Source organism: Phacochoerus africanus, chromosome 16 (genome assembly GCF_016906955.1).
Source record: "Phacochoerus africanus isolate WHEZ1 chromosome 16, ROS_Pafr_v1, whole genome shotgun sequence".
In the NCBI taxonomy this organism is placed as follows: Eukaryota; Metazoa; Chordata; class Mammalia; order Artiodactyla; family Suidae; genus Phacochoerus; species Phacochoerus africanus.
In genome coordinates this window covers 22,539,429-22,561,362 of record NC_062559.1, presented here as the reverse complement: position 1 = coordinate 22,561,362, position 21,934 = coordinate 22,539,429, and the positions used below count along the sequence as shown (strand labels likewise).

The 21,934-nt window shown below is 35.9% G+C and overlaps 1 protein-coding gene across 1 annotated transcript; it reads left to right on the top strand.

The window, feature by feature from the left end:
* Positions 1–1,959: 1,959 nt before the first annotated feature.
* LOC125117318 (proline-rich protein 3-like) lies at positions 1,960–17,633 on the top strand. Its single transcript, XM_047763120.1, has 2 exons — positions 1,960–2,072; positions 17,189–17,633. Exons 1-2 carry the CDS (start codon positions 1,960–1,962, stop codon positions 17,631–17,633), a joined length of 558 nt encoding a protein of 185 aa, XP_047619076.1.
* The last annotated feature ends 4,301 nt before the right edge of the window (positions 17,634–21,934 follow it).

Sequence of the window (21,934 nt, the reverse complement as noted above, 5' to 3'; positions counted from 1 at the left end):
ATAGGGAATGTTGATAGTATTTTATACCTTTAAATAAGTATATAATCTATAAAAATATTGAATCGCTATATCACACACCTGAAACTAAAGCTGTGAGTCAGCTATACGTCAGTAATAAAAAAATAAATAAATAAAATGTAGCTATCTGTCTCTATTCTGAATAGCAAAGACCATATTCCAGTGGCTCTGACAATGCTTTGGGACACTACAATACCAGCCCTAGAATAGGAACTACAAAATACCCATGTCCTGAATGCACCTTTATGTTTCCTTTCACTTTTCTGAAAAGGAATCTCATTGCCTTTGCTTCCACATACAAGGCTGTTATTATGCAAGTAACTTGTATATGAGTATGATCTCTTTATGAGATAGTCAGGAATCTTTTCATACAGATATACTCAAATGAGGTAAAATTGTAGTTTACACTCTCATTTTCTAAGCCATTAACAATATTGTGTGATAAACAGTGCCATTCTATATAAATATGTAATGCATAAACATGATGTTTTAATGAGTTCCTCTAAAATTCTTGGTATATGGGGGTAGTGTAATGTAAAAGGAGGTCAAGTGTGGATAGAATAATGAATTTATCATTAATATTCGGTGTCTTTCAGTGCAAGGAAGCTCTCTGTTACTATGCTCTGTATTTTAGGACATCATACCCTGGAATGCCTGCAGTCCTGGTTCTATGCACTTATAATTTATGCCTAAAGGTTCTCTTAGAAAGTGTGCTTATTTTCAACTAGAAAACTAAACCTACATGTATCTCAATGTTGTTCAAACCATATATGTAGTAGTCATAAGTGCAGTTCATCAATTATGCTCGGCCCTCCTTCCCGGCCACCTTGCGCTGGAGAATGGCCATGTGGACTGCTTTGGATAATGAAATATGAGCAGAACTGACTTGTGTCACTTCTGGACTGAGCCAGCATGTGATCCACTACACTTTATCTTCCCTCTGCCACAGGGTCCAGAAATATTCCAGGAAATGGCATCTTCACCAGCTTAGGTCCCAGAATAAGAATGACTCAGAGCACAGTCTCCAGCTGACCTGCAAAGGACATATAATATGAATGAAAAATTAACCTTTATTATTTTAAGTGAATAAATAATTTGAAATAATTTGTTCTGCATCTTAACCTAGTAACCTGACTGATGTAAACATAAATCCTGCCATGAAGGCAAAACACATACGTAGCATTTTTTAAGGGTCTGATTGGAAGATGGCAAATAAAGGATTACTGGATGTTGGGAGACATGGAATCTACTTGTGTAGTCATGAAGCTGTTGTACAATTGCGGTGGAGATAACTTGGCATGCAGGTCAATACCTAATGAACTGGCAGCACTGTTGGAGGAGGTTGGAACACACAGTGTTAGGCACATGTGTTAGCTGCTGTTGAGTACACTTGGCAATGTATTGTAAGAAAGAGTTGACATGAGAAACTAATGGACCAGGTTACAGTAATGAAAGGGAAGAGAGAGAGCCCACAAAATTAGGGTTTTGTATGGTTGGAATAAGCACTTGCTTCTCAACTTAAAGTAAAATAAAAGTAATAAAAATATTTTAAAATAAATTGAAGCAATATTGAAGATGTTATCAAATACTATTGTTTCAATATGAAAACATTACAAACAACATATTTGAAAAAAAACACTGAAAACAATGTGTATTAAAGTCTGAAACAACCTTATGCACAGATCAAATGACAGTAGTTTCCTTTTGTCTGTTTTGCTTTGTATTTTTCAGTTTTCCAAAGTTAACTTCAGTCCAAAAATATTAAATGGAAAGTTTCACAAATAAACAGTAATTCATTTTTGAACTTATGAAGTTTTAAATGTCACTCCATTCTGAGCAGCTTGATGAAAGTAGCACCATCTTGCTCCATTCCACCTGGTATCCCCAACTGTTGACATTATCTGTTTCTGGACGTCCAGCCGTTGACATCATCATGGCTCGATGATCCAGGATCACCAGAAGCAGATGATCCTCCTTTTGATGCATGATCAGAAGATGAGTAGTAGCCTCACTACATCTCATCATGTAGGCATCCCACACCATCAAGAAGAAGTGTGAGTGCAGTATAAGATTTTTGGAGAGAGAGAAATATTTATCTAAATTTTATTACAGTATATTATTTTAATTGTTCTATTTTAATGTTAGCTATTGTTGTTAATCTCTTACCTTGCCTAATTTATAAATTAGGCTTTATCATAGGTATGTATGTATAGGAAATATCATAGTCTATGTAGGGTTCAGTACTGTCTTCGGTTTCAGGCATTCACTAGGGGTCTTGGAACCTACCCCCTGGATAAAAGGGACTACTTCAGTGTTATGAGCACACAGAAGGTGACTTGCTGCAGAGCCTTAGCTAGCTTTTGGTGGACATGAAGTATAAACAGTGAGCAGGATAAATTATTTTATTTTTTGTAACTAAAGTGTAACTTAGCCTATCCTACTTAATAGAGCATGGCGGTGAAAAAGAATCTCTCTTTATTTTTCGTGTGGGAAAATCAAAGATTTGGCTTATCTTTAACAATCATCTTTAAAAGACTGCTTTAGTGAAAGTTAACTCAAGTTGATTTGAAATCTGATGATGAACTGAAAAAGCATAGATATATAATTTACAAAGTATGTGTTGTCATACATTTCAAATCTATTCATTGAGATGCTGTTTAAATAGTTTGCCTTTTTCAGAACCAGTTTTCTTTCTGTGTCTGAGGTGGGTGATACCATTTGTAGAATTTAGCTAAACAAATATATTTTATAATAACTACTGACTAGGTGGAATAATTTTAGATGTATTTGTTTTAACTAAAAGTTATTTTAATATATTTTTCTGCTGTAACCCAAAACCTGGATTCCTGTTTTCTCAACTAAATTAATTTTTTAAAATATGCTTATAATGCTTGGTACTTCACAACCAGTTACCTTTTCCTACTCCTCTGATTCTGATGACATCTAGAAAGTAATCACCACTTTGTTACTGTCTCATCAATTTCTTCTTTGTACTTTATTATTTTATTTAATTTTATTTTAGGGCCACACCCACAGCCTATGAAAATTCCCAGGCTAGGAGTCAAACTGGAGCTAGAGCTACTGGCCTACACAACAGCCATAGCATTGCGGGATCCGAGCCGTGTCTGCCACCTATACCACAGCTCACCACAGAGTCAGATCCTTAATCTGCAGAGCGTGGCCAGGGATCCTCGAACCTGCGTCCAAATGGATCCTAGTCAGGGTTGTTAACCACTGAGCCACGAAGGGAACTCTAGTACTTTAAAAACAGGTAATGCAACTCACCCTTTCCCCTTATCCCCAACCTATGGCAACCATCATTCTACTCTCTGCTTCTATGTGTTTGACTATTTTAGATACCTCATGTAAATGGAATCGTGTGCTATATGGGAATAATCAGTAGATACAAAGTTTGTTATGGGAGATGATTAAGTTCTCTAGAGAGCACTGCGCATATGGTTAAGGATGCTACGCCTGCACACTTAAAAATTTGTTAGAAGGGTAGATTTCATGACAGATATTTTTACTATGATGAAAATGTGGTTTAGATATTTAATTTTTTATTTTTAGAGCTAATGTATTTTGAGATGAATCTTCATAATATTTTGAGAAAAAATTTAGGTTTAAATAGGGGTGACAGGATTTGTTATAGGAGTTTTCCTTTTTCTACATTTTCTGAAGTATATTTTCAAATATGAGGTACATAATTTACTTAATGTCAATCACTATTGTTAAGAGTATTACAACATTTTATTATGAGCTACTTTATTTCCAGCATTTCTGACTAGAGTCTGAAAATGGCTAGTAATTCATAAGAGTCTGTGATCTGTCTTGATAGATTTTAAGGCTATTTGTAGGAGATTAATATCCAGTCATTGTTTGAAGTACATAATTCTGTGTTTTGAAGACTTTCTTAAGTTTCATAATAATAAAAACAAAGTAACAAATAACATGTATTTAATATATGGAACATCTGTGCGAGGTTCTTTTATGTGGAAATAATAAAGAAGAATAAAAACCTGAGTCGTTACAAAGTCTGAATTTTAAATAAAAAAGTTATTTAATTAAATCTGTAACTACCTCCAATTTGACCAAATTGATATTGACAGATTGGGAACTAGCTTATAATGGATGTAGAAGGATGGGAGAAGAATGATTAGCATTTCAAATGCTTGCATATGAATGGACCTTCAAATGTACTTAAAAACAATTTGTTTTCCTAAAACCATTGAAGTCTTTTTTCTAAAGTTATTCTTTATTTAAAACATATAGTGAGGATCATTTTAAATGAATAAATTGTTGCCAGAGAACTGAATCCATAAAACCTTCAACTGTTATCTTTTAGTATTTTTTAATAAAAATTGTATATATTTAATATATGCAACATGATAATTTGATATACATATATATGGTGAAATTATTACTACAGCTAAGCAAATTAACATATCATCTCCCCGTGTAGCTACCATTTTTGTGTGTATGAGGAAAAAGCCTGAAATTTACCTTTTAAGTAAATTTCCAGTATTCAATAATACATTATTACTGACTTTAGGTGTCATGCTGCACATTAGGTCTCTTTATCCTATATAACTGCAACTTTGTACTTTTTAAAAATTATTATTACATTTTCTTTTTTTTTCCCCCACTGTACAGCATGGGGACCCAGTTACACATACACGTATACATAATTTTTTATAACTTTGTACTCTTTAACCAATGTGTCCCCTGGTAACCACCATTCTACCCTCTGCTTCTACGTATTTCAGCAATCCAACTTGTGGGGATAAACCCAAAGAAAATGAAACCAGCATCTAAAAGAGAAATTTGCACATTCCCATGTTTATTGCAGCATTGCTCATGATAACCAAGATATGGAAGCAATCAAGGTGTCCCTTTGTGGATGAATGGATGAAGAAATTGTGATACACATACCTCCCCACACACACAAGAATGTTTTTCAGCCTTGGAAAAAGGGGAGATCCTTAGATTTTCAACAATATGGATGAACCTGGAGGACTTTGTGTCTGAAATAAAGCAGACACAAAGAAAAAAATAATCTCACTTATATGCAGAATCTGATTCTATTGAATTAATATTATTTTTTCATAGAGGAATTTTTTCTTTTTTGGTCTTTCTAGGGCCACAACCCCAGCATCTGGAGGTTCCTGGGCTAGGGGTCAAATGGGAGTTGTAGCTGCTGGCCTATACCACAGCCACAGCTTCTCAGGATCTGAGCCGCGTCTGTGACCTACACCTCAGCTCATGGCAACAGCGATCCTTAAGCCACTTATCGAGGCCAAGGATCAAACCCATGTCCTCATGGATGCTAGTTGGGTTCCTTAACTGCTGAGTCACGATGGGAACTCCCATAGAGGAAATTTAAGCTGCAATACCTGAATTACTAAATATTTTAAGTCAGCATTGCTTGAATGATTGTTTTCATTTGAAGTAATCCAATCAGAGAAAGCAATCAATAACTTGTATCTCAAGATACTGAAAAATTGCAGGTTTTTACGCTGATGATTATATTGTCATCTAACCAGAAACTCACCATGGAAAACTTTGTTTTGATGTCATTCAAGAAGATGAGCATAAAAACATAAAGATCTCTTCATTTATATAATTTTAAAAATGTCAAATTGACATTTTTAATGTAAACTGGTATATTCAAGTATGAAGGATCTGAAACTTTTTTTTTTAAATTAACCTGTTAATTTATGTATTTGAACTCTTACTTAACATTATTAATTAAAACATTTTTTATGTGGGAGGGTATGGAAGATTCAGTGCATTCAATTTTAATTATTCTGTAGGAACTCAGAAGTTCTATTTATGTTAGTAAAGTATGATTTCAATGAGGTGATGAGGTGAGAATTTAAATGATTCGCAGTTTTTTTTTTTTTTCACTCATTCAGCCAGATAGTGAGCATATGCAAATATCCTGTAAACCCATTTCAATACACTTGTGTTCTTTACTTGTCCTTACTTAAGCAGTGACTCTATTAAAATAATAGGAATTTTACAGACTCTAGAAGTTTCTTGGTTAATATTGCCGGAGGAACAACAAAATTATATATATTGTTTTTGAATGGCAGGATTTATTAGTTTTATAAATGGCAATGTAAAATGATTGTACGGTAAGCCTTGCATAATCATTCAGGATCTGAATGAGGCACTTAATTTTTCAAAAAGTTTTGCTGCATTTTATGAGGAAAATTATAAATTACATGTAAAATTGAAGGTCTTTCATCTTTCTGTATATATCAACTTCCACATAGGAAATGGATGTAACTATTTTTTTCCCATTATGGTCATAGATTATGTTACAAAAGGGTCCAACTCTTAGAAAAATCTTGTCACATAAAACTTGTTTTTACCTTACATGTGAGTTATGTTCAAAAAGCTCTGTATAAGATATTTATTGAGAATTCCAACTGTGTGTTCCCAGAGAAAGAGAAGTATTTATGGTAGCTGGTGAGCATAGGTCTCAGAACAGCTTATAGGAAATTTTCCCTCAGACCATTAGTGTTCCCAGACTTATTAATAGGTATTCCCAAGAAAAGCAGAATTTCATGAATAAATACATTGACTGATGCTGCAATGGAATGAATGGAACAAGTTTTCTTACTGCAGGATTCTTCAATGCTTTTAATGCTAATGTGCCTTAATATGCATTGTAAGATACAACATGCCATGTTTCTGAAACTTATTTCACCATGAAACGTCTAATGCTTTTTAAAAGTGCCCTGGACATTTAATTTTCTCCTAGGTAATCAATAGTGCTCATGAGGTCAAGGCAGTATTTGGACTACATCACATACATTAACTTTCTAAAAGTTCTGTGTGTGATCTGAAAAAAAAAATTATACTTGGAATTATACTTGCTACTCCCAAATAGGGATTTAAAAAAAAAAATACAAACAATAGTTTAAATAGATTGTCATTCAGGGGACATGATTATATTTATATTAATCTCGTGGCTTTTTGAACCTCCTGGCATGTAACCATATCCCCTTGCAAAGCCCAGTTTGCAGAGTGCAGAAAATGTTGTCTTATTTGCAACTTTCTAAAGTATGAAGCTAAGACCCAGAAGGATTCACAACCTGTAGGCTGGGAAGCCTGTAAAGGAAAGAGCTAAGATTTGAGTTTGGGATCTAGTGGATGGTAATAATAGTTGCATCCAGTGGGTGTGAAATGGTTTACTATTCCTTTGTAAGCTGTCTGCCACTTCCAAGTCTTCCATATTTTTAAATTTTTTTGTCTTCTATTTTGTCAAATAGTCTATGTTTTCTGCTTTCAAATCTTTGATATTTTGAATTTTCCTTTCTCCTCTGCTCTCTATCTTGTTCGTTTAATCTTTATTCTCACTCTAAGAGTTGCCTTCCTTCTTTTTCTCCATGGCTTCTTATCATCCTGGACCTTGTACAGGAAGTGAATTTTAAGACACTGAATCTATTTTCTAGTCACCAGTAAAGACTAATTATTGGTCGTCCTCCCTCCCCCACCAACGGGTTTTCTTAAAACCTACAAAGAAGAAAATAGAATTTAAGAGTCTCCTTCCTTTGATTCTACTATAATTGACTTTTGAAATTAAACTTCAAGATTGAAAAAACTGATTACAAAGCAGAGAACTCTTTTGAGTATGTAAATATGTGAAATGAAACTTCTAAAATCTCTTATTCAGAGAAAATCCTAGGCAGTATGTACTAGTCATTTTTTTAATTTTTTTTTCTTTTTTTTTTTTAGGGCTGCACCAGTGGCATATGGAAGTTCCCAAGCTAGGGGATGAATTGGAACTGTAGCTGCCAGCCTACACCACAGCCACAGCAACGCCAGATCCGAGCTTCGTCTGTGACCTACACCACAGCTCATGGCAACGCTGGATCCTTAACCCACTAAACGAGGCCAGGGATTGAACCTGTGTCCTCATGGGTCCTAGTCAGATTCATTTCTGCTGAGCTATGACGGGAACTCCACTAGTCGTTTTATCAAAATTGCTATGTGACATCCAAAATGAGCGTGTAAAGGCTTGCATGGGAAAAAGTAGTGGGAATTATCTACTCACATCTTCTCTCCCAGGACACCTTACTCCAGTCATTCTGGACAGCATGGAAAGAGTGAAGGGAATCAGACAAGAGGATAAATGGAAGGGGAGCTCTGGTTGAGAGGCTGGGAGGATGGGAGGAGTACAGGACCCCAGCCTATAGAAATGGTGAGAGAATCCTGGTGATGAAGAAGGTGGCAAGAATAGAAGTATGGAAGCTCATTAGGACATGCTTTGAAAGATAAACGTAGTATCTATAGAAAGCATACAAGAACTGATGTATTCTGTGATGATCAGTAGAGAGATTATTTTCTGTGATTACCTGTAAGGATATTAAATATAGAATAGTTAAAAATTTGGAGTTCCTGTTGTGGCTCAGCAGGTTAAGGACCTGACGTTGTATCTGAGGTTGCGGGTTTGATCCTTGGCCTCACTCAGTCAGTTAAGGACCCAGTGTTGCCACAAGTTACAGCATAGGTTTCAGATGCTGCTCGGATCTGGTGATCTGGTGTTGCCATGGCTATGGTATAGCCTCAGCTGCAGCTCCTATTAGACCCCTAGCCCAGGAACTTCCATGTGCTACAGGTGCAGCCATTAAAAAAAATATATGAAATTTAGAGTTGGCCATTCTTGAATTCAAGTCCCACATTTACCGTTTACTAATGATATGACTTGAGCAAAACTCTTTAACTCATGTAGACCTCAGTTTAGTCACCTGGAAAATGGGGGTGGGCTAGACAAACTACTTACTCCTAAGTTTTAATCTGTCAATCAAATGTGGTACTTCTTGTAAACTGCTTGGCACTAAAAATTCTCAATAAATGCTAGCTAAAATTATTGGTATTAGAGAGGCTGTATATATAAATGTGGGACTGCCTGAATATGTGTTTTAAATTTTTTAGACCCATTTGCAGTTGTAAAATCAGCTCTTTCCTGCTGATGGAAATGCTTAGTTTATCAATTAACTCTATTATAATTTCCCCTCCTGCTGTAAAAGTGCAGTTTTAGTAAATAATGACCAAAGAACAGATGCCAGGAAATGTACTAAATTTTCCAAACTGATTTCTCTGATTCAGTCGGCAACTATTAATTATACTATGCAAATAAATTTTAAACCTCCAATTTCAATGAAATTGAATACCATACTATTTTCAGTTTGGATTTTTTGGAAACACAATTGTCTCCAAACAATGATCAATTGGGCTGCTTTCATCAAAACCAAACAGGTGAAATCAGGCATTAACCTATGTAATTTTAAAAAAGTCATGCCGCATAAGTTTTCTTTGTCAAAAAACTATTGCGGCCCAATGTAAAATAACTAAACTATGTGTTATCTTAAAACTGGTATTAAATTGTTGATCTACCGTTGATATGCTAACAATATGCTACTCTTCTACCTTTTTTTTTTTAAATCACATTTGAAGCTTTTGTCACAAATAACATTTAGAAGGAAATAACAGAATTCAGTTAGAATTGTTAAATAAAATTTGCTATTTATCATATATTGTGTTTTTGGAAATGTCCTGGTTTCTTTATTTGTGTAATGCATTGAATATATGATGTTACTCATATTATTTTATTCGGATGGCAGAAATAGATTCAGAAAGCTAGTTAACATACTCAAATAGCTCTAAGTAGGACAAGTCATGGAGCTAGAATTTCAACCCAGTCTTACACAGAAATTTGTTTTGCTAACTGCCATATCTTGCTGCCTTTTTTTTATGATTGTTCAAAAATAATCTTTCTCACAATTTGAAAGTTTTCAGTTTGCTGTGTGATGAAAACCTCAAAATTCAATTTCTGCCACATTATATCAATATCAAATCAGATGATTTCTGACAATAGTAATAGTTGCTAATATTTATGAGTTATTAGTCTGTGTTATGTATTTCAATATGTACTCTATTTATAAATACCATTTGAAGGAGTAAGTTATTGCTTTAACCCCCATTTTACAGTTGAAGAAACTTGCCTAAAGGAGGCAACTGTGTTGCACACGACTAGCAACTACCACAGTTGTGTTTCAAATCCAGGTCTGCCTGACTCTGAAGTTCTTTACCACTTTACTTTGCCCATGGTATCATAAAATTATATATAATGTAGTAAATCTTATGATGAGAAAAACATATTCCAAGAACTGAGAAATTTCGAGACCGGAAATAATCTAAATACTCTGACGGGTAATTGCTAGCAAACCAAAATTCCTCAAATGAAGATTTTTATGGACTTCCTATTTGTGCTCAACTCAAGATTCAGGTTAAGTTAACATGAAAGTGTAAGATGCCCTTGGGTAGATAGGTGGCAGGGCCTAATATTTTGAAGTTTTGCTCAGCTACAAATATGTGGGTGCAAATTACATACTGTTGTGTTTCTTCATACTCTTCTTGATAACTGAGCTATGATATGCAGCTGAACAACTGTGTCCTTTGCTCTCTCGCCTTCAGATAGCCACTCTTTATCACCTGGAATGTTCCTTGTCCTCTCCACTCACAATACAGTACTTGAAAGAGTCTGGCCCAAGTGGCTTTCTCTAAGAGGCAGCTTAAGGCAGGGGTTAAGAAAGGGAACCCGGAGCCAAACTGTCTAGGCTCAGACCTCTTTCCTGGTATGACCTCACTTAACTTTTTAACATGTTGGTGCCTCAGCTTCCTTATCTGTGAAATCGGGATAACAACAACAATAGCAGCAATAACAATACATTTCACAGGGGATTGTTAGAAGAATTACATGAGTTATTTTTGAAAATATGTAGCCTGATGTCTGGAACCAAGTAAAAGCTGTGTAAAGTAAATAAGTAAATAAAAACAAAACCTTCACTCAGAACCCTGATCGGAAGTGCTCTCTTTATCCCATTTCCTGAAACACTTGATTCAACTCCTAGGGTACATTGCCTCCTCTTATAATTATTTATTTGCATACCCTTTTACTTGTAGTTGATTTTAAGCTTCTTGTGAAAAGACAACTTCTTCCATGGTTTCAGGGTATTGTTCGGTAAGACTCAGGCAAGTGTGAATCAATGACTCTCTAGAGGCAGGTGAATAACTTCCATTTCCTTCCACCCCAGAGAATGTCGCTGATGGTTATAAAACTATTGCATCATCTGGTACAATAAGATGGCAGTTCACACTGGTGGAGATTGTTACCTTCTGAATTGATCATTTGTTGCCTTCTCTGTATGTGGTAGGTGAAACAATGCTCTTACAGAGTTGTCCGTGTCCTAATCCCCAAAACCTATGGATATGTTACCTTACCTGGCAAAGGGATTCTGCAAATATAATTATTAAAGATTTTAAGATAAGAAGATGGAAGCAGAGGTCATAGTGGTGCCCATTGCTGGAGGTGGTGGTCATGGACCAAGAGATGTAGATTGCTTTCTTAGTAAAGGAGAGGAATGGATTCTCCCTTAGAGTATTCAGAAGAAACGTAGCCCTGATGACACATTAGCTTCAAGACCTCTGGCCTCCAGAACTGTATGTCTAATTCTGTTGGTTTTAATTTGTATTGTTTTAAACAACTAAGTTTGTGGGCGTTGCAGCTAGGGGAAACTAAAATCTACTTTTAGGAATGAAAAATAATGATAATAAAAAAGATTGGAATAAAGGAAGGAACAAAGAATGAGGGAACAGAGCATGCTTTACTGCAATTATACTATTGTGGTGAGCATGAATAAGATTCAAAAACCCAACAGACAGAATTACTCATCTCACTTTATGGTGGGCAGTAAATAAAACATGAGTTGTTGGGAACAAAATTTTAAAACAAGTACATTAAGTATTTTCTTCTTAGATATTGGTGGAAGTTTTTTATAAGAAAAAATTTTATTACGAACTTTATCATGACCAAGGCATTGTAAGAAAAAAAACCTAAATCAATACTGTAATTCATTTTAAAAATGCAAGGATCGCAAACCAAGCATAGTTTCTTTTTATAAACCCAGTCTTGGAAACAATGAGTAAACTTACTAAAACATATTCTCTTCTAAGCTACAATATACAGTCCTTTACACTCAAGCCTCCCTTCCACCCCCACTCCCTGATTCTACTTCCAACCAGAAGCAGTTGTTGCATTTAGGGTAGTTGTGAGGGGAGAGGAAACAGAAGGGCAATGGAGGAGATAATACTGTCAGTCTCATTTTAATAAAGAGTCTACAGAAATGCTTCACAGAAGCTTTAATAGCATTCCTGGCAATAACCACCCCCTGTTCCCCATGTATTTTGAATCGGATTTAATTTGAATTAAATAGAAATAAAAACTCTTTACCATTGCACCCTAATGACTGTAATTTTCTCTCAAGCTGTTACTTACAGACACAGTATGCTGCACCTTGAAAAGAACATTCTGATCCTTTTTTTTTTTTTTTTTGAGTCTCAAGGCTAATGTCTTTATCTTAAAAACTAACTTCTTTTTGAAGGATGAGCTTTAATTTTGTGAATTAATATGACATATAAGATCCTCTGGATTTTCCATACAAAGAGAAATTCTCGACTTAGATATATTCCTTTTGTTGCAATAATTCTAGCTAGCCCTATGATACCACCCAGTTTGTCTTTTTCAGAGCTGTAATACTCTTGTCAGCAGCTCTGCTGGAGCATTTATCTCACCAGATCTTTGTAACCCTGATTGCCAGAGCCAAAAATGTCTCCAGAATGACTTCAAGTCATTCAACTCTCTAGTGCCAGATGGTATACAAATTGATCCCTTCTCACAGATACAGATGTCACTGTGCCCAGAGTTTGTTAGAGTGTCTACATCTACTCCTGCTGGGAATATAATTTGGTAGAACAACTCTTTGGCCAACCTGTCAATGATCTGTAGAATATAGACTCATTCCCAGATGACAGCTTTAAAATATGCACTTTTCTATTAATCAGAATGACAGAGAACCACAATTCAAAATTAGGGATGAACACATATTTTTGATGATGCTGCACTGAAGGAGAGACTTGCTGAAAAATTCAGAAGGATGGCTTGAAAAGAAATTTCACTGAATGAGAAATCTAATTTATCTCCTCCTTCTTTCAACGTTACCAAGGAGAATATTAAACTCTTTACAACTGGTGATGTAGGGGAATCTGTTTGCCTCCTTGCATCAGTTCCTTGATATCTAAAGGATGTCAGTAATGAATGGAAAGAACAATAATGTTAAGTACCTGAATTAGGTAAGGGTCAGTTTTCAGAATGAATAACTGAATCCAAACCCTATATCCAAAGTTTTCCATTATTAATATCCGACAGTTTTTAAAGGACCTTTCTTTGGTTCCAATTCTATTCCACATGGTGGTGGAGTTGGGTTATTTTTCTGTTTTAATGCATGTTTAGATCATCCCACCACCTAACTTATTCAATTGATCATATATTCAAAGATGAAGAAAATTTTAGCCTATGACACTTTGGAAGATAAATCTGTTTTAAAATAAATAATTTATAATTGTACGGCCCAATAAAATATTTTAAAATTGTTTGTGATTTAAAAATGTCTGTACCAATATCTCTTTATGAGAAAAAATATAAAATCCAAGATTATATATACTCAAGCATAATCTTGAGAATGAAATGTAAGGCTATCAAGAAGTTATATTTTTTTTTCCTATGGGTTTTTCGTTGCTTTAATTGTGCTGGACTTCAGTCTTAAGCATGGACAAATAAAATTATATATTGCTTTTCCAAAAATTACAGTTCATCAAATTACCAAATTATTGATATGCCAACAAAATATTTTTAGAAACCATCCTAGAGAAAATCTGAAACTAAATCCTATACCTAAGCCAATAGGTTGGTTTGTAGGCATGTCTTTGTAGAATTGATGTATTCTTTTGAATGTGAGGTAGAGTATTTACTATCTAGGGAATGAAAAACTATTGTTTCGTGTAAGCCTTAAATGTGATGCTATTGTTATAAAGAAAATGCCAAAGAAAAACTTACTCAATAAAGGGACATTATCTTTAAAAATTTTATAAGCAAATGCAATAGTCTTTAGGAGTTTAAAGTACTGTACTGCAGCACTGACACAAATGAGCTACTACATAAAGTGCAATTTTTTAACGGCAAAATTGATTTAATAAGTCTCAGTTAATTAAGAGGTTAAAAGTTAAAATATTTAACCAAGGCGATTCTACTGATGGATGAGGTAGAAAAACTGGGAGTTAAGACTAGTTCCATCTGACTCAAGGCAAATTACTTACTCTCATAGTAAGACTGTGGGAACTCTCACAACCTTAATTTACTTACCTGCAAATTGTAGCTACCTGGAGGAATTGATAGACACCTGTATTGTGTTTGCTTCATGGTAGCTACTCAATGATTTTTAGGTATGATGATTATGTTAATATGATACTTATCTAATAACACTACATCTATACCAAATTCGCTCGTCCATTCGACTTTAATAGACTACTCTTTCCATGTTGAAATGTCATCTTTTTAATGGATTTTTACTCTTCAACTTGTAACTTTTTTTTCCCTCTGCTTTATTGCCACATGCTTTTCCTGACTTGTGGTATGATACTAGATAACTGGTATGTCCAGTTACGCCTTTCTCATCAGGCCTTGGGCAACTCTGGCTGCAAATACTTACAAATTTATATTATACCTTTACTTTCTGTGTCTTACTGTTAATTTTCACTTTAGTGCTCTATATTTCAGTAGAGTATAGTTTTAGTGTGTTGTCTCTTTATTTCTCCCTGGTAAAAATTGACTTTTATTAAGCTCAGGCTTCAATTCTCAAGTTATGAGTTATACTATGAGTTATAGTGATGGTTTTGAATATGAAAAAAATTGTTGATTCTGATCGAAAGGACACAAATTGATATCATTATCAACAATTACCTAATAGAGTTGTTGCTATTCATTTATCTAGTATCTTGCAAAGGGCCATCTTCAGTATACAACAAGTTCCAGGCATATTGCTTGTTTTCAAGAAGTGGGAATAACTAGTTCAATTCTTTCACCCTACTATTCTCTATCAGCGTTATAGTGTCGCTTATTTTTAAACACTACTGCCATCACCATCAACAAAAACGCTGGAATTTATTTTAGGGAAAAAACAGTTTTAAAAAAAACCCAGAATTTAATTTTTAAAATATTGTCAATATACTGTGCTTATTATTTTCAGAGGATTGATCTCATATAAAGTTGCCATAAATCTCATTTGTTTTTTGATTTTTAGTAAATCAGCGTGTATAGTAGTGCTAGCCCCCTTCCTCCATCCATCCCCTGCCATTTCAAGAAAACCAACACTATCATGTTCTATTAAAAACAGAAGATTTCTATTGTTTTTGCACCATTAATTTATAGTAATATAGAAGAGTATCCTTATTTCTCACTCTATGTCTCTCTCCACCTTCTGTATAATTGCTATTGTATTAAGTCGAGGCTTATAGAGGAGGCTGTAGTAAATCAGTAGCAGTAATGTTTTCTGTACCTCTTAAAATCATGTAATTATGATTCAGGTCTTCTATAGCTCATGTATAGTAAAGATAGATTCTGCACATCTATATCGACATTTAAACAAATAAAAGTTTATGACCCTGTAATGCAATTTGGGAAGAAATTTCAACCAGTTAATGTAGACCTTGTGAGAAAAATCCATATTGAACACAATTATTGCTGGAAAACAGGATTTACACTTAAAACCTTTTTTCCTTCTATTGCCTTAAGATAGTAACTGAAAAACACTTGAAAGGAATGATGTTTTTAGTTTTGACTATTTCATCATTATTATTGTTCTTAGTCTGAGGGAAAGCACTGAAAACATGGGGCCTTGTAAAGAACAATAAAAGTCGAGTCCTTCACTGCATGTCATTTTTATTTTAGCATCTTGTTCTAAATTACCTCTCAGGGAGACAAGGATATGGGATAAGCAAAATTTATCAAAATCTTAAGATTGTGTGCTTTGGGGAGGAAAGGAATGGCAGTGGTGGTCAAAGATTAAGAGGGAAACAAGCAAATAAAATAAAAGTACAATCTTATAATGATGGTGGCATAAACTAAGGAATAAATTACTTCATGCTCCTGAAATTTAAATGAATAAGTAAATATATACCTTGAAGTGAGAAAAGATAGCACTGAAATAAAACCACAACAGGCATGGCTGACGATACTAGTATACAGGGGTCAAGCCACTTTCACCATTGTGGGCAAACCTCAAACATCATTGCATAAGCATCTGATATACCAGACACCCCAAAATAAATTGGTAATACATGCATGCCATCTAATTGGAATATGGGCATTTTTGCTGACTCAATGTGTTTATCTCATTGGTGGTTTACATAATTTTAAAAAATGTCATTCAATTTAAAATGGGGTATCAAGTGCCAAAACTAGTCTATAAGATATTTTAAACATTCGATGCTATTTATTTATTTTTTATATAGTGATTTTTTATTTTTTTCATTATAGCTGATTTACAGTGTTCTGTCAATTTTCTACTGTACAGCATGGTATTTATAATACTTAGTTTCAAATACTAAAGATAAAACATCTATTTTTGATGATTGAATAGAGATTCACAAATTAGCATATCTACTTTTACCTATTAGTTTTATTTTCAGTACAAAATTCATGTTTGAAATTTCAAGATTGCTATCTTCAGGAATAGATAATCCCTCAAATGATGACCATGATTTTTGAGAATGATCGAAATAAAAGAAAAATACCATAAACCCAGGAATGTGTTCACAAGGGAAGAAGTACATTCTGTGTCTCTGAGTGCTGGACATTTCATAGCAAACCATGCATTGCAGAGACTTCTTGTTTGTTTGTTTTAAAATTTTACGGAAACTTTGGGAAGTTGGAAAGGTGGGGACAGGGAAGAAGATCTACTTTGATTCTGAGTCTGAAATCACATATGGAATTTGGTTTTACCTTTCCTTGGGTTATAGTGATGTTTCTCCTAATGATAATTGTCTCCTCTCAGTGAGGGGCTTATACCTACCCTTGGGATGAACTGATGTGGGCATAGCTCAGTAACCATTAGCTCGGGAACTTCAAAGAGTGAAAGTCAGGTCTGAAATCAGCTGTCTGGTAGAGATTACAGAACAGAAATATGTAACTTTCCCTGAGAATTTCTGGAAACACTTGGATAGGGAGACCTGTGTTTTAAAAGAAAGGGAAATCCCATTACAGCCGTCGCCCCAGCTGTGATGCTGAAAGGAAAGAAGCAGAGTCAGGGCAGTTGCTGCAGGCCCCATCATCAGAGGGGAAGAGACTTGAGACAGGATGGGAGGCTCACAGCTCCTCACAGAGGCCTCCAGGACCAAGGGGACTAGTGAGCCCACCAGTGGAGAGTCTTCTGTTTCCTCCTTGGGGTAGAGGCCCAATTCAAGGAGGCCTGGTCCCTGGTCTGGCCTATTGGTCATGGTTGGCAGGGGAGTCAGTGCTGAATCTCCTCTTCCTGGACCAGGCCAAAGGGAGGCTTTTGCAAAGAACAGAGAAACTCTGGAAGCTCAAACCTGACCTCTTCTGTAGATTACCTGCTGGCCCCAGAATGGACCCCAGGTTGTGGAAGACAAACCGCACTGCCCTCTCTGCCAAAAAAGGCCATTGTCAATATGAAGCCATTGTCACCTAGAACACTGTGCTTCTGTGCAGGCTGGAAGGAGCCCTCTGTGGCCAAGCAGGCATTTATTTCCCTGTGCCCTATGGTGGCTTCTGGGAGGCTACTCCACCCACCACTTGCAGTCAGTGACACCCACCCCCTGAGTTGTATCTCATCACTGGTGCAGTGAGTTCTTTCTTCTGCTTCAGTCTCCCCAGCTTGCTTTCAGGATCCCATCTCTGCTCCCTTCACTTTGGATCACTCTCTTTTGGATCTGAGTCTCCCTTGCCAATTACTGTACAACAGATACATCTTTCATGTTGTTTCTTGTGCATCTGTCCATCCAATCCACAGGATTGCCCTCGATTCCTGAGAGCCCTAGAGCAATTTCCAAGCATTCCCTTCTTCTAGTTGCTTAAGTCCCTTTTACATGACCTCACTCTCACCTCTAGAGTTGTCAGTTGGTCTCTGAAACTCACAGGTTGTCTGACCTGGGGTCAAGTTTAGATGCTTGGTACAGAGTCACTTCGTGAGAGGCCATGCTCCCTGCTTTTGGATCCCACAGTTTCTGTGTTAGTCGCGTGATCCCCTCTGCTGTGGTCTGTGATCACCAAGTTTTGTGAGTCTGCATCCCCTCATAGCTCGGCTCACTGTCCATAGCATTGTTTTGACCCCCAATACTAGAGTAAGTGTTCTTGCCAAAATGAGTGAGGCTCTTGTTCCCTCTAGACTTTGCCCACCTCCCACCATGGGAGAATTGTGAAACTTTCTGTAAGAACCTTCTCCCTGGTCTTGCTCATCCTTCTCCCAGTGCCGGTTATTGTAGACATGATACAGCCCATGAGATAGGTTATGAAGCTTCTGAGGGGCCTTCTATAGCTCCTTCCCATCTCATTTTAGACTATGTCATTGTAGGGCCACCAGTCCTTTTGTTTGAGTTGTATGAATCTCCACCTGGCCTGCCTTTGGTGGAACCTGGACAGTACTGTCACCCTCTTCCCACACTCTGCCTCTGCATCCCTGGCACTGATTATTTTCTGTGAAAACACAGTGAACAGGTAAATTTTGAACTGACCCTGAGGAAGTGGGTCAGGAGCTGTGTGGATAAGAGAGAGGGGAGAACCAGTGGAGAACTAACGATAATTTTTTTTTTCATTTTAACATTTTATATTGATAGTAAATGCAGTAGAAATCAAAGGAAAAAAGCAGGGGTGGGGGGGCATAAAGGAAAAGAGGAAGGCAGGACAAAAGGAAGGAAGAAAGGAAGGAGGAGCAAAAGACAAAAGATAACCCCAAGCTGTACTTTCTGTGGAACTGTACTTCCTATAAATAGGAAGATTCACTTTTAAACTCAGGAATTGTGCTACATTTAGGTTACAACTCCAGGAATACCTAAAGCTAAATCATAGAGCAGTTGGCTTTGCATTTCAGGGAACAAGGCATCTAAAGTCCAAAGGGTATATTCCATGTTTTTACTTAATTAGACAAAATATATTTTGAAGTTTTTAGCAAGCAATAATAATTTCCCTGTTGCACATCTACCACATGCTTGACATGACTTTAAATTTCACATCTGTTATGTGTGAGGTTGAAATTACTATCACCTTCCTTTTTACAGAAAGGAAACTCAAGAACAGTGAAATTAAATAACTCCTCCGAGTTCTCACTGACAGGGATTTTTGAGGACTGTTAGAAATTGCTTCAAATTGAGTTGTCTAACTCCAGACCTTGTGCTCTTTACTGCCATGATATTATTCTGGAAATTGCATTCCTTTTGGCTTCACAGACCTCCTTTGTCAGCTTCTACTGGGAAATGACATTATAGCAGGCACACACACATATGCAAACTCTGCATCTCTACTCCTCAGTGACAACTCAGAATTTGATAAAATTCAAGTGTAATTACCAGTGTTTTTTTTTCCTCAAAATTATACTTTTTCTAAAAGATGATGCATTGAAAACAACCTTACAGACCAAAGTTCTCCAAATATACTTGAATGAATATGGAAGACATTTATTATCCCTCTTTAAATCACGATAGTATTTAAGTGTGACTATTATCTATTTGTTTTTAATAGAGTATCCTGAGTATGATATATTCAAAAAATAATCATTGCTGAATGACCAGATTTGAAAATTTTTCACCTATGAAAGCTGCGTTCTAGTTTTATACACAGCTTTAGCTACCCTCACAATATAGTAATACTATGCCAACATCACAGAAGATTTCCTCCTGATTCTTGCATTAGGAATTTTGTCTCTAACAATGGAAGACAAGGTATATATTATGGACAAGCTGGCTGTTACCCTAATGGTCATCAGAAGAGACTAGATGTGTATCTACAAAAATTTTACATGTTTCTCCAGACACAGAATCAGAGTCCCTTCAGTATAATTTGTATCTTCCATTTCTTTTCAACATATCAATCTCTTTCCTCTGAGACCATGGCTCCTTATAGTCAAAATCCCAGGTTTATTTGGTTTCTGTTTATTTATCTTCTTTGAGGGAACTAGCAAGTAGATGAACAGTCAATTTACAAATATTTCAGCAAGCTGAATTTCACTCTTTGAAATTCTCTTGTGCAACCAGGAACACAGAGTTATAGTTGTTATAATGGTGATGAAGAAAAAAAATCAGTGAGCTGATAATTTGGAAATATCAAACACCATTGCCTTATGAAATCATCTCATCTAAAATTGAGTGGAAGAGTTTCAGGAAAAGATGGAGACTTAGGAGAACCCAGCTTCCCTGTTCTCCCACAAAGATGAATGATTAGATCACTGGCTATGAATGAAAAACAGCTCTGGGAGAGTCCACTTAGGGAGCTTTAGCAACACAGTGAGAAAAACTGAAATAATCATACAGAGGAGAAAGATGGCATCTTCATTTTGCCTGCTTCACCCTATCCCCCATGTCAGCACTCTTCAGCACCAGGAAGGAATTTGCCAGTGAGGGTTTCTCTCACCAGGAAAGGAAGGGCAGAGTGAGCCTTCTCCAGCCTCTTGGAGGCACTGCAGGAAGATCCTGTTTAAGTTTCATCCCACCCAGACTGGCAAAGCTAAGATATATAGAGCTGGTTAGGAGCAAAGAAAAAACAAAAACAAAAACAAACAAACAAACAAACAAACAAAAAACACAGGTTACTATTAGCAGACACACAGCAGGAGCAATTGTTCACAGAAATGAAAGACTTAAACATAAGACCTGGACCTATAAAAATCCTAGGACAAAACGTAAGGAAAAAAATGTCCTTGACATGGATCTTGGCAGTGATTTCCTGGACATGATACCAAAAGTACAAACCACAAAATAATAAATAAATAAGCGAGATTACATCAGACCAAAAGCACAGCAAAAGAAACAATCAGCAAAATGTAAAGGCAACCTATGGAATGGGAGAAAATATTTGCAAATCATATATATGATAAGGGGTTAATATCCAAAATACAAAACAAACTCATATAACTCAATAGCCATCCCCACAAACAAACAAATAAAACTCAGCCTGATTAAAAAATGGGCAGAAGAACTGAATAGATATTTTTCCAATGAAGACATTCACAAATGTTCAACAACGCTACATCATAATTCTCAGGGAAATGCAAATCGAAACTACAATGAAATATCATCTTATACCTGTTAGCATGGCTGTTATCAAAAAGACAACACATAACAAGTGATGCTGAAAGTCTGGAGAAAAGGGAACCCTTGTGCACTGTTGGTGGGAGCGGAAACTGGTGCAGCTACTGGAAAACAGTGCGGAGTTTTCTCAAAAAATTAAAAATAGAACTGCCATAGGCTCCAGCAAGCCTATGTCTGGGTATATATCCAAAAAAATTAAAACAAGATATGCAAAGAGATATCTGTGTCCTCATGTTCATTGCAGCATTGTTCAACCTATTCAGCAACCTAAATGTCCATCAGCAGATGATTGGAGATATATATATATATATATATATATATATATATATATACTGGAATATCATCCAGCCATGAGAAGTCCTGCCTTTCGCGACACCTCTGATAAACCTTGAGGGCATGATACTAAATGAGATAAGTCAGACAGAGAAAGATATATACCTTAGATATCACAAATATGTGAAACCTAAAACAGTCACACTCAGAGAAGCAGAGAGTAGAAAAGTGGTTACCAGGGGCTAGGAGGTGGTGGAAATGGGGAGATTTTAGTCAAAGGATACAAATTTTAGTTATAAGATTAACAAACTCTGGGGTTCTAATGTATAGCATGATGATTATAGTTAATAGTCCTATATACCTGCAATTTGCTAAGAGAGTAGACTTTAATTGTTCTCATCACAAAAAGAAATGGTAA